The sequence below is a fragment of the Cebus imitator genome, unplaced genomic scaffold (genome assembly GCF_001604975.1).
Source record: "Cebus imitator isolate Cc_AM_T3 unplaced genomic scaffold, Cebus_imitator-1.0 Scaffold790, whole genome shotgun sequence".
In the NCBI taxonomy this organism is placed as follows: Eukaryota; Metazoa; Chordata; class Mammalia; order Primates; family Cebidae; genus Cebus; species Cebus imitator.
In genome coordinates, this window is record NW_016108105.1 from 4,911 (window position 1) to 23,449 (window position 18,539).

The window sequence follows — 18,539 nt, forward strand, 5'->3', positions numbered from 1 at the left end:
TTTGTAAACAGGTGATAATATGTACATCAAAGAGTTGTTGGGACTGAGTAAGATTGTGAACAAAACAAACTTCTTGCCCTTTTGGAGCTAAAATTGTAGTGCCAGAAGAAAGACAATAAGTAAATTAAAAAATGTATACGATCTGCAATTTCTTTAAAAAAACCATGTTATAGAAAAAAAAAAATCAGAATAAAGATGAGAGTAGGCTTCTCTGACAAGATTGCATTTGAAAAGAGACCTAGTAGAAGTGAGGGAGTAAATTACATGAGCACCCCAGGAAAAAGTACTTCAGGCAGTGGGAATAACAAGTTCACAGATTTCCTTATTACTCAAATTGCTTTGAAGGTATTAAAATGCCAGAGAACCTTTTTAAGACCTAGAAGGAGGGTTTAAGAAACAACCACTAAAACTCAATGGGAAAGATGAATAAATTTGGCCACATTAAAATTAGAGCTTTCTATATGACAAAACAATTTAAAACACAAACTATAAAGTAGGAGAGTCGGTATACAGTACTTCAGGCAATTCGTATCTACCAAAAAAAAAAAAAATGTTTCAAAGCTGATAAAATTAAGCAACTGTGCTTTTGGAACAAGGGGGAAGAAAAGGGGGTAGTGTACTGAAGATTAAACCAAATAAAGCAGAATTAACATATCAAAAGATGCTTAGAACCAAGTGGGGAGCTATTGATACAATTTTTTTCCTTACCAGTTTGATAAAAATAATTTGGCAGTATTCTGTTAGTGAAATTAAGAAAAATGGAAACTTACATTGCTCATTTGAGAGAACAGTATGATTGTACCTAACAACTTTGAAAATACACTTACTGAACCTCTCAAAAATTCCACTTCTGGTTATAAACCATAGAGAAAATATTGCACATATACTCTAGGAAACCTGTAAAAATATATTATTTGCAGGAATATTTCTAGTAGCAAGCATTTGGAAACAAATGTTATCGTAAGATAAAGCAATAAAATATGATATACTCTTACAAAAATTATTTACATAATTTTCTGTTACTACATTGTTTGAATTTAAGCAGTTGAAATGAGAAGCAGGTTACTCATAGTTTTCAACATTGTAGCAATACAGAAGGAGAGTAGTAAAAATGATATGAAGATACATTTATAGGGATATGTTATACTTTGGTGACCAAATGTAGTGCCCAATAAAATACACTTTTCGCTTTTCTAATAACAATTTTGTTTTCTTAAACACAAAAGTCTTTGTGTTTTACAAACAGATATATATATATATTTGTGTACATGTGCACTTGTGTATAAAATTTGACCCTAAGAACATATTAAAATATGGCTTTACTACTATTAAAACTGTCATACATTTTATTTTGTAAGCTTTATTTTCCCCAGTTAATAGAAATACTGCCATTTCTCCCATGATTCATTAATGGAACTGAAGAAGCTGCTCAGCAGATGGAATCATTAAATGAATATATGTTTTACTTTTAATATCTACAAAATTTCATCTTAAATGCCATTTATGTTTGGAATATTTAAGTGTCATAGTAGCCGGGCGTGGTGGCTCACAACTGTAATCCCAGCGCTTTGGGAGACCAAGGCTGGCAGATCACTTGAGACCAGGAGTTCAAGACCAGCCTGGCCAACATGCTGCAACCCCATCTCTACTAAAATACAGAAATTGTCTGGGTATGGTGGTGTGCTCCTGTAATTCCAGTCACTTAGGACACTGAGCGATGAGAATCGCTTTAACCCAGTAGGCAGAGGTTGCAGTGAGTCAAGATCATACCACTGCTCTGCAGCCTGGGCTACAAAGTGAAACTCTCTCAAAAAAATAAAAATAAAAAAGTCATAGTAAAATAACCTGCAATTCTGTTTGAATTGTCAGCAGATTAAATATGTATATTTAAACGTGTAGATAAAAATTTTACATGAATATAAAAGGTACTGCAGAAAAAATTATTAAAGGGGAAACTTTTAGTAACTCCTTGTTAAGGATCCAAATCAGTCACATCTGTCTGCTCCAGAAAACTGAGTTTTAAGCAGTAGAAATCTACACATGAACCGTTTTAGTGAAACAAGTTTTTAATTAAATTTGTTATTATCAATGTCCAGTGTTTATGGATTTGCGGTAATGTATACAAGTAGAGACGGTCCAAAACACATTAAGAATGATGAATCTAATTTACAGCCTATAGACTATCATACTGGTAATACCAAACAGTCATTCTCTTAACAATATTCTTTTCAGGCCACTGCTGCAAGATTGAAACCCAGGAATTTCATAAAAATTTCAGTGTTTTTTAAGCTGTATAGCACAAATCTCTAAAAGTTTAGTGCTAGTATATGGTACGTATGTGTATGGTGGTGAGGGTTGACATTGTGCAGGGTGGCAGGGGCTTTTTCTCTTGTATACATTAGGCTTCCAAATATAGGTTGTTCATGATTTTTTTTCCAGAAAGGGTTCCAATGGTAAAACAAATAATTTGAAAAACATTTGTATATAGAGGTCATGGAAGCATAAATGCCTCACGAGAGAAGCCAGGCATGTATTATTATTCAGAAGTTGGATAATATGGTCACGAAGACAGACTTGAATATGAACATTACAATTTATTAATCAGAATTTCAGTCATTTGGGTCTAAAAACATGACTCAGAGAGGTAATGTTCTCTGCAAAATTTTCTCTGACCTCCTCCACTTGATCGTATAGACATTGCCCAATGTTATCCTTTGAGCTTTTGTTAGTGGTATCATCCTGCACAGGAGATTTACTGATGCTGTTTATATACAAATAGCAGTAGAAATGAATACAAGGGAATCATAATGAAATTAAGCAAATTGTAGAGTTCTGGCCTAGAATTTTTATTTTTCTCTTCAATTTTTAATCTGTGAATCTTTGGGCAAAACACATAATATATTTTCAGAATTGAGTTCTAAATCTTAAGAGTAGACAGTGTCAAAAATATTATAAAACATGGCAAAGAATTTTTTATGAAGATGAAAATTTCCCATCATTCTCTTAATTCTAGCATTATTCAGCCTAACATGAATACAGCCATCCTATTGCAAGCAGGTATAAAATACAAAAGTAATTTTGTGATCTCATTCTTAAAAGTATCAGTTAGCTGACTAGCTCAGGGTTCTGCTAGATTCATTAAATTATTTTATTAAAATATGCTTGTTTGCGTTGGTAAGACTTTTAATTGTATACCCCCAGATTTTCCAGTGACATACCTGACCTTCATAAAGATTTCAACTAAACAAAACCGATGAAAAAACGCATTTAGAAAAAAGCTATGTACACACACACACACTATGAAAATGAAATGTGTCACCATGTCTGTAAGCAGTGCATATCTTTATGTATAATGTGAAATGTTGTAACCAGTTTTGAGAGTCCTTATAGTTTATATGTTCTGTGAAAATCCTGGAATTTAAGAGCCGTTAGATTTAGCCTCTCAGTATCTCGCAAATCGAAGTTTCAGTTTATAAATTTTAAAAATTAAGGCATATGTGCTTATCCAAATGGTGATTTTATGTTATATAAAGATAATTCATTGTATTTACCTTTGTGTGCATTTGTAATTTAACCATTTTGGAGCATTGTGTTCAGACCCAGAAAAATTAATAGATTTTACTCATCTATTTCTACGGCTTCCTTGACAACTACTGCAGATGCTGCTATCACCATGGGGATGGTTCTTCTAAATGAAGCAGCAACTTCCAAAGGAGATGTTGGAAAAAGACGGAGTAAGTCTCTGTGTTGACATTTTTGTAATTTCGTTTCAGTCTTAAGATTCATTTAAGTCAAATGGGAAACACATCAAAGCCCTTTGTAAACATAAACTTTTAAAGAAAAGTTCTGGTTTGCAGAAGTTCAGATTTTTAACTTGTTTCTATTTCTGGGATGTGTTCATATACTTGAAAATATGTCTTCCAAAAGAGGACTGGGTGATTTTCTGTGGAATGGCATAGAAAGTGGAGCTGTCCTTCACCCTTTTCTGGGGTGCTCTAATCCATCCATGCTGAAGCCATAGTCTTTGTTGTAATTCCATCCCGGATAGAGAGATGGAAAATTTTGTGGGCAGAATATTCAGAGATTTTATTGGCATATAACATTCCCTCTGCCACAAGAATAGGGTATGCACTCAAAGCCTGACTCTGATGGAGAAGCTTTTGCATAGGTTTTCTACGCTGAGATAGTACCTTACCACTCGTTCCAGAGCCTTCTTTTACATTTTTAAAAGGACATCTGTTGATATAATCTTTTCAAGGCTCTTTGCCTTTCCACTGATAAACCAAGATTTATGCCTGTATCAAGTTCTCTAGCATTATGTTTTTAAGCAAGTTAATTGTGTTGTTTTTCTTTGATGGGACTGTTCCTCTCAGAGTTGTGGAAAAACATGTAGTTTTGAGAAGTAAAGATTTTGCTAGCAAGAAGAAAAGAATACATAGGGAAAATATGCTCTGGGGAGCATAGGTTAAAAAAGGACAGTCGATGTTTCCTGTCAGAGACCCTTTTATAATTAATATCAAGTCCCTGTATGATTTGATATGTCCACAAACCTATAATTTTCTGTCCTTTGCATGTCTGAACTCTTTAAAATTCACAATTTATGTATGACCAACATAGGTGTCTGAAAAAGACTATTGATTAAGGTATTTAAAATAAAAGTCAGACTTAGTTTATGGGTTTTTAGCTAGTGCAACATGTATGTAAACAAATCATAGTGCTCTCTGAATACTCAGAAGTCTTAAGGGTTGAAATGTTTTTGATGTAATACGCAGTTTAGATTGCCCTCTTTTCCTATGGTATTGTCTATACATTGTTTTAAAGAAGTGACAAAAGAAATGAGCACATTACTTTATTGATGTTGAATTTTATTTTTTTTATCTTTTGAATTAACATTATGATATTTTGGGGATTGACAAAGTATGCCTATGAGAACATACTCTTAATTTCAACTTTTATTTTAGATTTGGGGGTACATGTATATGTTTGTTACATGGGTATGTTGGATGATGCTGAGGTTTGGGTATGGATCCCATCACCCAAGTAGTGACCATAGTACCCAATACATGTTGTACACTGAGAGACTACCTCGATCCCCACTCTAGTCATGTCTGTTCTCATCTTTATGTTCACATGTATGTAATGTTTAGCTCCCACTTACAAGTGACAACATGTGGTATTGGGTTTTCTGTTTGTGTTACTTTACTTAGGATAATGGTCTCCAGCTGCATTCATGTTGATTGTAAAGGACACGATATTGTTGTTTTTTATGGCTGCATAGTATTCCATGGTGTATATATACCACATTTTCTTTAATCCATCATTGATGTGGTATATATATACTGTGGAATCAGCTCAGGTTGATTGCATGTATTTGCTGTTGTGCATAGGACTGCAGTGAACATAGCGTGCATATGTCTTTATAGTAGAATTATTTATTTTTCTTTGGGTTTACAATCAGTAAGAGGATTCCTGGGTCGAAGATAGCTCTGTCTTAAGTTTTTTGAGGAATCTTGAAACTGCTTTCTGCAGTAGCTGCTCTAATTTACATTCCCGCCAACAGTGTGTAAGTATCCCTTGTTCTCCCCTTCCTCACTAGTATCTGCTGTTTGACTCTTTAATCATAGACATTCCGACTGGTGTGAGATAGTATCTCATTTGGTTTTGATTTGCATTTCTCTGCTGAGTAGTGATAATGAACATTTTTTCATGTTTATTGGCCACTTGTATGTCTTCTTTTAAGAAATACCTGTTCATACGTTTTTTCCACTTTTTATTGGGGTTGCTTTTTTGCTTGTGGATTTATGTTACCTGTAGATTTTGGATGCTAGATGTTTGTCAGATACACATAGCTAGCAAAAATTTTCTCTCATTCTGTAGGTTATGTACTCTGTCTAGTTATTTTGAGGCACGTTAATCAGTCCCATCTGCCGATTTGTGTTTGCAATTGCTTTTGGAAACTTAATTAAAAAAATTGTTTGCAAAGGTCAGTGTTGAAAAAGGTATTTCCTATGTTCTAGAATTTTTAAAGTTTTAGGCCTTTTATTTAAGTCTTTAATGCATCTTAATTTTTATATATGGTAAATGGTAGGGGCCAAGTTTCATTCTCATGCATATGGCTAGCCAGTTGTCCCAGCAGCATTTATGGAATAGGGAATCCTTTCCCCATTGCTTTTGTCTGTGTGGTTGACGATCAGATGATTGTGGGTGTGCAGCTTTATTACTGGGTTCTCTATTCTGTTCCATTGGTCTATGTGGAGGACATAGTCTTAACTTCATGTTTATTGTATGTCCTGTCTTATAAAAGTACATAATAGTAAGAAATGTGTAGACATTTTTAAATCTTACATTTATTATGATAATATGATACTGAATTAAATTACTATTTCCAACTTCCCTCTTTGTAGATGTTTCTCTAACTCCAGCTCCCAACCACCCCCAAATTGTTTATTCATGTTATGTGTGTGTATGAGAGCAAGCTGGAAAGTATATTTAAAAATTTTTTAAGTATTCCTTTCTGATGTGATTTTGGTTTTGATGAGGCACAACTACTATGATTAGTGTTTCCCAGGTTTAGGATGCTTCCATTTCATCATGGCGTTTTCTTTTCACAGGTGTAGTATCTCATACGGCTGCCATGGTTCCTTTAATAATTACTAACCCCTCAGTACGTTCAGTTCTCCTTTCCCATAAGCAAGTACTTGAGTAGCATTATTTTGTCCCACTGCATAGGATCAAGTAAATATCTTCCGTCTTACTTGATCCCATATTTGGAGCCTCATTTTCCATAAAGCACAACCCAGTGGGGGCTACTAAAAAGGAACAAAGGGAATGAAAAGAGTGCTCCATTCTTCTGAAAAATAAAAAAAAGGAGATATATGGAAAAGAAAGGAATGTTAGATAAAATGCCAGATTTGGGGAGGTAAAAATTATTTTGTAATTAATTATAGGTTTAATAAGATTGTCATAAGCAAAGTTGTTAATACGTTGTATCTAGGTCCTGGTGTCTGTCATATGGGTATATTCTATAATTTTCAAAGTAATATTCACAAACTCATTTTTTGCTTTATTTTCTGCCAATATTCATTTGAAGTTTAGCTGTGTGAGTGTTGTCTGAAATGAAATGTTAGAGGCTACACTTGGATGCTATTAAATGCTCGTCATGTTTCACAATTTATATTAAAAACCTGGAAGATGATATTCCTGCAAAGTTGCATAAAAACTGACTGACACATTTGCAGACCATATTTTGACAAAGCCATTCCTTACGTACTTACTCCATGATTTCCAGAACTGCAGTTAAACTTGGTTTCATTTGTATGTTGGCAAAAATTTTTAAAAATCGTATTACGGAATCATATAGATGTGTTTGATTTTCCTTATATTCTTCTGCTTTTAGTGTTTTTAATCTTTTTTCTTTTACAAATAATTTCAAATATTATTCAAATTGTGTAGAATTCTCTGAAATGAATAAAAGGTATATTGTGCAAATTATATGTTCTTAAAAGATGTTTAGATATTTCATAAGACATTAAATATATTTGCCTTCTTTTACTCTAAATGTACTTTAATTGGCTCAAATATTTAAGCATTTCAATTTTATATGTTTACGTTTATTTTACTAATAATTGACTTGAATTATTTAATGACATATCCAAAATATATATGCAAAAGGAACATTTTATTAGTCATCTACTTTAGAGTAAAATCTTCTTAATCATAATAAAGAGGAAATGAGGAAATAAAAAAGTACTTTTCCTATTGTCAGCTTTCCTGCGACAGAAATATTGAAAATTGGACTGTAACATATGCTCCCTGTTTCTTTTTAAGACTAACAACATTTTGCCACTATTTTAAGACTAACAACATTTTGCTATTGAGGGGATTTTCTCCCTGCTGGCTCTCTCTCTGCAAGTTTTTATTCCTAGGCTTTTGTACATTAGGATGAACTCTTTCTATAACATGCTCTTACTAAGGCAATACTAACTGAAAACCTAAAATTACTGCATAGCATTTGAAAAGATTAAAATTATATTAACCATTCTAATAATGCAAATGTTCCTGCTAATATACCCAATGCTTCATAATGCAAGGGCCAATAATCTTGTGTGTGGTTTATAACATGTTTTGTTTTGATCACTCTGGGGCATGTTAGTACCTGTAGGAACTCTATAAGAGAAGAAAACCTCCATAAGACTTAGATCAGTCAATTTTGTTGTTTTCATACCCCAAATAGTACATTTTCATTGAGAAGAATGAACACATTGTATTGTGGATAATCTGGTTTGTTGTACCTGTATGTGGCATGAAGTATTAAATGTAAGTATACTATAATTGAATGCATTTAAAACTATAAACAATTGGGGTTTCATTTGCATATTTTTAGACACTAATGGTATTTTCTGTCTGTTTCTAGTAATTTGCCTAGTGGGATTGGGCCTGGTGGTCTTCTTCTTCAGTTTTCTACTTTCAATATTTCGTTCCAAGTACCACGGCTATCCTTATAGGTAATATCTTTATACTAACATGAATGTTTTTATTCTTAACCTAATAGAACAGAATTTTAGTGGTTAATATATAATTAAGGATTAATGTCAAATAGCTTACTTGCTGTGTGATTTTTAAATTCCGTTAAGTTTTTGAGCACCTGCCATGTGTTCAGCATGGTAAACTACAACATGGAGATATAAGGTATAGTTTTTGTTCCCCAACAGGTACAGTTTCTTTTTAGACACTCATATTTTCATACGTACATATAACAAATGAAGTTTAAGCTCATTTTGAGGACTTCAGAATTTTTTCTTAGTTTGTCTAATTATGATTTTGACTTTATTTGCAAGATTGTTTTGTCATATAATCCAGTGTTCATTGTCTGATAAACTTTGCATTTTAAATTCTACAACATTTTCACTTTGCAAAATAAGAGCCAACATGAAAGGGAAAAATTAAATGATAGAATAATCTCTGGTCACTAAAATCACTGTAACGAGTAAATTGTCATAATTGGAGATGAAAAGATACTGAAAATTCAAACCATACTTTCACTAAAGCACACTACATTAGATGTGCCAGATTACAGTTGTACGGTTTATGAATTAGGCCTATATTCATTCGTGTGCTTTTTCCTCCCTTAAGTTTTCTTAAATAACTGCTTCGTTTTCTCTTGGGAGTCCTTCTTTTAGCTTAGCTCATCTTTCTCTAATAAGCAGAAGCTCTGTATTTCCTTTTTCAGAGATTTTGAGGATTGTGCTTAGGTAGTATAACCAGTGCTATGTTGATAGAAAATAAAAGCTCCCTATAGCCTACATTTCTTCCACCTATGAACAGTGGACATTTTTAGAACGTTTCTACACCGATCATAGCAACAATATATAGCTTAATCAGGGACAAAACTAATCCCATAGAAGTGAGATTTGACTATGGGATAATAGAAGAATAAGAGTCTTCAACCCCATCTCTCTATTTTCATATATGGCCACATTTCCAATTCTCTTCTTTCCACACCCATTACAAATAAATATACTAAAGGAATGGAAGAATTGTGGGTATCAGATTCAGCTTGTAGGAACATCACCTGACACCCTGCCTGCAGTGTAAATTTTTAAAAGTATCAGTTCTGATGGTAGCAAGAGTTATGAGAGAGGCAAGCAGAGTCTTCAGTTTTTTCATTTTATTCTTGACATTAGTTAGCTGGCCAATTTTCGTTTGGATGATGTGAAATAAATGAATCAAATCCAAGAATAAATAATGCCCCATAAAGATGAAGTTTTTTTGTTTTTTTTTTTTAATTTTGCCCTGCTCTAGGAAGGAGAATTGTGGTTCTGTATGATTGATACTCAGTTTAACATATGTTATATACTGGAAGCTGTAAATTAAGAAAAATAAAAATTATCTAGGATGTGAAAACACTTAAAAATTAAAACATTTTTATCTATAGCACTTAAAATATCAAAGGAAATGTTGTATCTCTTTTTATAAAATGATAAACTGTATAGTAAGTTATATTGTGAGATTCTTAAGTTCTTTTTAGTTGACAGGGGTAAAAGGCAAATTCTAACTTTTCTTGTATATCAGAGCATGCAATGATACCAGAATATCATTCCCTATCTGACTCAGCAATATAATGACTAGGAAAAGTGGAAAAAAGTAAGTTTTACTAGTTTTTTATAATGTTACATTTGACAGCACTATTTTTTGTTACAATATGAAGAGTTTTCAAGTTTGTACTTTTTTTCCAAGTAATAGTCATTTAGTATAATAAGTCTCCAGTGCTCTGGGTTTTTGTTGTTTTTAACCAAGGTTGGACATAGAAATTACCTGGGAAGAATTACTATTCAGATCTATGCCACCAAGGATACATATTTCAAAATACATATCCTTGGTCGCATAGATCTGAATAGTAAATGCATCTGAACCAGAGTACCTGCCTCTAATTTTATTTCTGTGTGAATGTGGCATTTGAGCACTCTTATTATGTAACCAGTCCCACACTCCTGTCAACTCCCCACCAGCCTAACATGAGATAGATTTGCCTTTAGCAGACCTCATGAGGCTAGAAATATAGATGAAACTCTTGTAAGAAGTCAGAGATGTAAATTATGCCTTAGAGTGGTTTGTGAATATTAAATTTGACATAGTTAAAATGAAAACCAGTAAGAAGGAGTTGCCAAGAAATAGAATCAGAAGAGAGCCTCTCAAAGCAGCTTGGGAAACCAGGTGTGCTAAACAGTGTGGCATGCAGTGTAGAGAAATGGCAGGCAGGCCTCTGGCTGCTGTAACAGCTCTTCAGAGTGCTCTGTCATTTGCTGTGCTATTGTGTGGGTTTACCAGATTCACCTAAAGAAGCTAAACAGAGTTTGGCTGCCCTGTCAGGCAATTTTAGATTCAAGTAGCCAAAAGGCAATCAGTCTATTTTAGATAATAGGAGGTTGATAGGAAAGATATATGGAGAAGCAAGGAAGACAATTAAAAACCTAGTTGCCACGCAGCTAGATCTCACAGATGTTGGAAAAGTTCAGAAAATAGGTCATTCAGCAACAGAAATCCATTGTTTCAGAGATAACTCAATGATTAATACCTTGCTACAGTTCTTCCACTATTATTACTGAATAATTTCCTTGTACTGTTCTCTTCAGCTAATTGGACCCTTCCCTGTCTCTTTGGCTCCTACCCATGCTACTGGTCTCACTCTCTCAACATGATTTTGTGAATTTTCTTGTCTAAGAGGAAGAGAATGATTGGCTAGGTTTTTTACTCCCCAGGAGGAGGTGTCTGGTTTTAGAACTGCCAGGCCAGTCCACCCTCTGGACTCCTTGAAGGTATCTCCTTCACCACCTTGTGTTGGAGCTATTCAAAGAGCCCACTGAATGTAAATTAATTACCTGTTTCTTAGGCACATCCAAAAGAAGTCAAATACAATGACAAACACCTATAAAATATAAACCCAGCAAATATGTGAACAGAGTAGTATTTAATTCGGCTCATGTGTTTGGAATAAAAGATGTGCCAGTTTTTTTTTTTTTTTTTTTTTTTTGAGGGAGTCTTGCCTTCTCACCCAGGCTGGAGTGCAGTGGCGTGATCTCTGCTCATTCCAGCCTCTATCTCCCAGGTTCACGCAATTTTCCTGCGTCAGCTTCCTGAGTAGCTGAGATTACAAGCACAAACCCCCATGCACGGCCAATAGATTATTGATTATAAGAGATGGTTTTCAGCAACTCTGTGGCTTCTAAGTCCTACACCATATGCAACTCAATCAGAATCTCTGAGTGTGGGTTTTAAAATCAGGTGAATAGTTACCCAGGTACATTTTGATATAATCGTTTTATGAGTCAGTCTTAGGGAAGTGATAAAGGATTTCACAATTGCCTCAGTTTTCAATTTGAGTTATTAAACATATGCTTTATAGACATGCCGTGATGCTTGCTATGAAGTACTTTTGAATAACAACATAAAGTATCAAAAGCTAAATGGCAGATCTGTTTTATGGAGATATTTCACAGGTAGGAAAGATCACTGTGGGTTTGAGTGAGAAAGGACGACTCCAGAAGGTGGCTTGAATTAGGCTAAAATTTGACAAAGCATTTAGACAAAGGAGAAAAGAAGGGCTGAGGGTATTTCATGGAAAGAAAGTAATAATATGTGTACAGAGAATTGGGGAGAGAAATGTGTTCATGGCATCTTTTGAGGATTCTGAGTATGCTGCTATGGTGTGATAGCCTTAATATGTACTGGTCAATAATGAACATGTTTCTGGCTTAAAATCCATTAAATGTTCATAAATACACTTTCTGTATAATTAATTATGAAAAGAAAGATATACACTGAAAAGGAAATATTCTTAACCAGTTTGGGTGAATTTTAGGATAATTCTCTAATTCAAATTCTAGACATTTGCAAAACTAATAATTATTTTTCCAGATGAGATTTTGGGATTTTTTTTTTTCAAAACATCTTAGTGTTTAATAATTTTAGTCCTGGAAAGGGTCATGGAGATCATATCATTGAAATTCATTTTACAGATGAGACCTAAAGAGTATATCTATTTAAAGACAGAAGCAGAAAAATCAGATTCTTAGCTCACTTGTCTCTCCTGTGCCATATTTTGCGTAATCTGATTCGTGTATTCTCAGAAGTAGAAAATTGTCCCAGAATCAAAGTTGAAAACAACACAAAGTCAAATGTACAGTCACTTCAAAAATCTGATAGCCGAAGCCTCTAAGAAAAATGTTGACTAATTAGATATTCAGCACCAAGATAATAGCTTCCTTTCTCTTGAACTTGGTACAAATATATGCCATGAAACAAAAGGAAATACACAGAAAACGGACAGTGACAAAATCTACTTATTACATAAAAATTTAAATATTTATTATTCTTTACTAATGAAAGCTGCTGTAGTTTACATAGATGTGATTCCCTTTTTATATTTTTTCTAATATTTTTATAATCTGCTCTTTATCTATCCTCAGATCATTTCTCAGATTTGTTCTTTCTTAATTTCATGACTTAATTATCCAGCTATTCTGTCCAATTTAAATAATCCCTCTAATTATATCTTCCCATATCACATTAAAGCTTTCTAATATGTCCCTTCAGCCCTTTTGAGAACTGTCATTTATCCATTTTTCTACATTCTGTGGATATGCTGGTAAATTGTAAAGCAGGCTTTCATAAATCCTTATGGCATGCATAACCCACTTGAATTCTTTCGCTCCGTCAAGTTTATATAGTGTAATTGTTCCCTTCATGACATCTACAGTATCCTTCTAAACCAATAAAATACAGTTTAAAGGGGAGGTTTATGAACAACAATAACAAAAAGTTTTAATCCCTTTTGTTAGTCTAGGACCTATATATATGCTAAAGTTAAGTTAGTAATAATATATTTTACTTTGGGTTTTTTTAAATTCCATTGCATTATTTTCCTTTTAAGTAAGTTTTGTTGTCTTCTCAGTTATTTTAACAACTCACTTGTGAATGATTAGGATAATTGTCTGAGAAATATCAAGAGCAAGTGTTCCTAAAAGACTGCAGAGAGTATATACCAGAGATTTGGACACATCCTGAGCTAAATTCCCAAAACCTGACAGTACAGAAAAAGCAAATATACGTATATATTCAATTAGTTAAAGAAAGACCAACAGTGATGGCAAAAGCAAGTGTCAAAGAGGGAACAAATGAAGGAGAAGAAGAAATAATTCTGAGACTAGTTGAAAGGTGAGATGCTGACGGAGAAGAGAAAGGCCTTTCCCCATTGAATTATCCTGTGATGAACATAGCACCACATTGTTAAAGAATACTTTTGTATTCCTGGAACGATTTACCTGTGGAACCAGCATTATATGACATGTTTTAAAAACTGCTCAAATCACCTACAGGCAGTGTCTAGAAAATGAAAGAATGAGATGCAGGAAAGAATCATTCTAGGAGGAGGAAAACCCCAAAACATATTCTAGAAGGTATTTCCTGACCTTGAGTACTTCTGCTAAGACATCTGTAGATATCCATTTTCTAAGAACATAAGGCTGTACAATAGTCAGTCATAAACTCTAAGGACCAAGAGCTGAACTACTTCAGCCATGTAAGACAGAAATGCACTGAAGTAGGCTGACAAGAGGAAAAAAAATTGTTTCTCAACCAAGACCGTATCCTTGACTTTCCCAATCTTAACATGAATACATGTTGCAGAGATCAGCTGCAAGTACAGATGTACATTCTTCAGTACATAGCTCTTGGGAAGCTTCCTACTTCTACTTTAGATCATATCTGTACTTGGGATAAGACTCTTGAGTTATCCTTTAGTGAAAATGCACATTGAACATAACACCTTCTACCATTTTATTTTGTAAGAAGATCACCTTTACTAATGGGCTTTAGGCTTCAGTGCCAGCAGACTTGCTTGGGTGTTATGCCACCACCTTTTGGCCCTCGATGTCTTCATTTTGAATTTTTGTGAATTATAAACTGTTGTACCATTGATACACAGGACTGTATCGATAATTATGTTTAATTTTTTTACATTCTCTCCTCACAATTTTGAATTTTATTTAAAATACAACCCTTAATTTCTTCTACATCAAGTGATCCTGTTGTGTTTATTCATTTTTAATCTTAAACCTCACAAAACCTTGAACATCTATGCCCTTTGTCATATATTTTCAGAACTTCATCTTGTTTTCAAAATTTTTATTTTCTTTGTTGATATATGTACTTGCTAAAGGTATAAAAATTGACTTTAAGTATTTTTCCAATATTCTTAAATCTTCTATAAGGTTGACTGTTAATAATATACTCTACAGTATGAATCTGTTTCATGCCATTACTAAATTATCTCATATTGTCTTTTAAATTTAATAAGCAGACTTCCCTTACTGGAATCCACAGTCTGCTTGTAACTACCTGTGTGACCTTGGGCAAGTTACTCAACTTTTGAAAACCTAAGTTTTCTCATTTATAAATGGAGATGATTTTTCATATGTCATTCAACTGTTACAAAGATTACATGAGAGAATGCTTATAAATCACTTATTACATTGCAGTAAATGTTTGATGCTAATTATCATTAATTCTGATATAAATATTTAAATTCATTAAATATTTATATCAGAATTAATTTTATTATTTTATTTTTTATTTTGTTTTGCTACAAAGTTTTTCTTTGTGCTAAAGATTAAGTAGCTTTATCTTATATTTGCATGATTCAGTTGAATGAAAAAAGATTTTCCCTGATCCTTTTGATGAGTTTAATGGGGCTCCTGAGTCTCTTGAAATAGTCAGTGAAATAGCAGGGTTATTATGAATTTGATCTAATTACCATCTGAGCCATAGTTCAGAAAAGAGGAAATATTATTTCAGTAGTAGCACTGAATTTATATATTACATAAACATTAACTTTAGTGCTAGCCCCGTTTTTTTTTTTTTTTCCCCCTGAGACAGAGTCTCACTCTGTCACCAGGCACCAGGCTGGAGTGCAGTAGCGCGACCTTGGCTCACTGCAACCTCCGCTTCCCGGATTCAAGCAATTCTGCTGCCTCAGCCTCCTGAGTAGCTGGAACTACAGGTGTGCGCCACCACACCCAGCTAATTTATTTTGTATTTTTAATTAGAGACGGGGTTTCACCATATTGGCCAGGATGGTCTCGATCTCTTGACCTTGTGATCCGCCCGCCTCCACCTCCCAAAGTGCTGGGATTACAGGCGTGAGCCACCGCGCCTGGCCGCTAGCGCCATTTTCTAAGGAGAGGAAAGTGCTAGCAGGAACATGATATTCTTCCTCTATGGGTAACTACCTTATCAGTGTTTTTCACTGCCACTCTACTCACAAAAGTTTTCTTTAGAAGATGTGTATAAAAACATCTAAGGCACATCAAGTCTCAGCTTTTGTAGGAAAATAACAACAGACATTTCTAGTAATTCTATCACTTTGCTTCCTAACTGAAGTTCATTAGACTGTGTCTTCGGCAAGTAGTATGAAATAATGAAAAAATAACAGTAATTAGGAGAAGACCCAAGTTCAAGTTTGGGGGTTAATTCTGTGTATTCGCTAGAGCTCTAGCTCTGCATTTAAACAAACCTAGGTTAGCATCTTGGTTCTTCTCAACTAACTTTGCGGCTTAAAGTTAGTTACTTCTGAGTCTCGTTTTTCCACAACTCTAGTTACTTCTCTTATCTTTTGCCAATATATTTAACTTGGTTAAGCATGTTTCTTAATTTGAAAACTTGATATGATAAAACATACCTCAGAATTTTATGAAGATAAGTTATAATCAATTTGTAGCCCCTGAAATGTAGTAGGTTCTCAGTAAAGTACTCACTTTTACCTCTCTCTTCACCTAGACTAGCCACTTTAGCAATTGATTATTCAGTAGTACTTTACCGCATTATGTTTTTCATTAATTACTCATGTGCAGTTGTTTCATATGTCTTTTTTTCTTCTAGACTATTACAAGGTATTTATGTCTTTGATAAATACCTTTTATATGTCTCCAAAGTGCTATGCACATAGTAGGTGCTCATCTTATACTTGTTAGTTGAATCTGTTTACTTCAAAACTATTCCTTGTCTACTTCCATTAAATGCAAATGGAACCATTAAAATAGAAATAGGATGAAGATGACTGGCTTGCCACAGCTCCAGAAGATGCAGTTCATAGTGAATGACACCCCCTGGAGTTGTCAGATTGTTCTTCACAACTGAAGATGTGTGGAAAAAGTTATTTTTCAAACTTGAGCGCTAAAGAAAGATAACTATTGTGGCTGGGCATAGTACCTCAGGCCTCATACCTAGCATTTTGGGAGGCTGAGGCAGGAGGATTGCTAGAGGCCAATAATTTGAGACCAGTCTGAGTAACATAGCAAGATGATGTTTCTACAAATAATTTAAAAATGTAGCCTGTCATGGTGGCACACACCTGTAGTTCCAGCTACTGGGGAAGCTGTGGCAGAAAGATCACTTGAACTCAGGAGTTCAAGGCTGAAAGTGAGCTGTGATTGTGCCACTGCACTCCAGCCTGTGCAGGAGAGTGAGACCCTGTCTCTACAAAAAAATTGTTTTTAAAAAAGAGGTATTGCAGTCCCAATTCTGAGCTGTGTGATATCGAGTGAAAAATAATATATAAATTAGGCTTATAGTGGACACAACGTGTCTTCCATTATCTTAAAAAGAAACTGATACTTCCTACCGTCCTTGGGTATCTTGAGACGAACAACAAAAATGGAAGGATATTCAATAAGGAAACATACAGAATAACAGCTAAAAATGAAAGGCATTCATATCAATTTTGAGGTAAGTATTATGGTGAACAAGCACAGCAAGGCAAAAATTCCAGCATGTAGAGCATATAGCAATATTGCATTCATTTGTACATCTTAACCTTAAGCTGTACAAATAGAAAAATATTATATAAATGGTGTGATGATCAGCCCATAGTACATATCATTGATGAGAATTTCACTGGCATTAACCTTTCTCATGCTGAGTCCTAGCTTTGTAGAATGACTTATAAAAGGTCAAAGGATTTAGAGATGATTCAGAGAAAACCTGACTTTCTGTAAAGGCACCATTGTCTATCCCCTATCTAACCTAGATAAAGAATGTAGTGCTAAATCTTGTAATAATATTGTACAAATGGAAATTCAATCTTAAGGATTATTTTTTCCATATTGTTGTATTTCATTGTGGTGTATTGGAAAGTGATCTGGACTTTGAGTGAGAAGATGTGATTTGGACCATGGCACTTAAAAACTCTATAACCTCAGGCAAGTCTTTTAATCTTCTCTGAGCCTCAGTTTTCCTCATTTTTTCAAATATAAAGACTATAACATTTATCTCATGAGTAAGACAAGTTATAGTAAATTACTGTTTTACAAATGTAACATAACTTAACTGTGGGATTCTGTATTCCAGTTCTACATTATTATATTTATCTGCTACAGGGAAAAGTCCTCAGACTTAAATTTCTACCAAAAGACTGACACGTGGAGTTAATCGTTTGACAGATGCCATCCTTCCACCCCAAACAAAGTATATTTTCTTAACTTCTGTTTATTATCACTTAGGGAAAAAAAGCAGTCAACAAGTGTATTTAATTCTGCTTAGGAAGAGTATAGCCAAACCTTTTTTCCCCATTAACAAATAATATAAGCCTTAATATTCAAAGTTAATAAAAAGTACAAGTCTGCCAAACACTTAACTTACTGAAAATTTTTTTTAAAATCAGCATTTGTTAAATTCAGAAATAGTAGGTACTTCTATATGTTTTTGCAGAAAATTCACAATTCAGTTTTTTGATTCTGCACTGCACATTCCACCCCTTCAAGCCCAGAGACCACAGGGTCTAGGCTAACACACACCTCAAAAGCAGCCCTAGAGACAATACAACTTTCTTAACTCTGGCAGAAACTCCACACCATTCAGCACCCCACTGAAAGTAGGGAAGGAGTGGGAAGCTCCTGTGTTCCAGCCGAGTTCTGAAGTTGCCCTTCACCTGTTGCTTATCCCCTACATTCTAGTTTTGTTGTTCTTTCCGCCCCCCCTCTCCCCCC

At 34.2% G+C, this 18,539-nt stretch overlaps 1 protein-coding gene across 3 annotated transcripts in view; it reads left to right on the forward strand.

The window, feature by feature from the left end:
* Positions 1-3,576: 3,576 nt before the first annotated feature.
* Positions 3,577-18,539, forward strand: part of LOC108297303 (tumor suppressor candidate 3-like) — a 20,799-nt gene continuing 5,836 nt past the window's right edge. Inside the window, exons 1-3 of one of the 3 annotated variants that reach the window (XR_005198546.1) lie at positions 3,577-3,734; positions 8,414-8,504; positions 17,689-17,755. Coding sequence is in view for 1 of the 3 variants with exons in the window: in XM_037735377.1 (XP_037591305.1) it covers positions 3,674-3,734; positions 8,414-8,504; positions 16,596-16,692 (249 nt within the window). In the remaining 2 variants the exon portion in view is untranslated. Of the gene's footprint in view, positions 3,735-8,413; positions 8,505-16,595; positions 16,823-17,688; positions 17,756-18,539 lie in introns of those variants that run through there. The other 2 variants (XM_037735377.1, XR_001822161.2) reach the window with 2 other exon arrangements.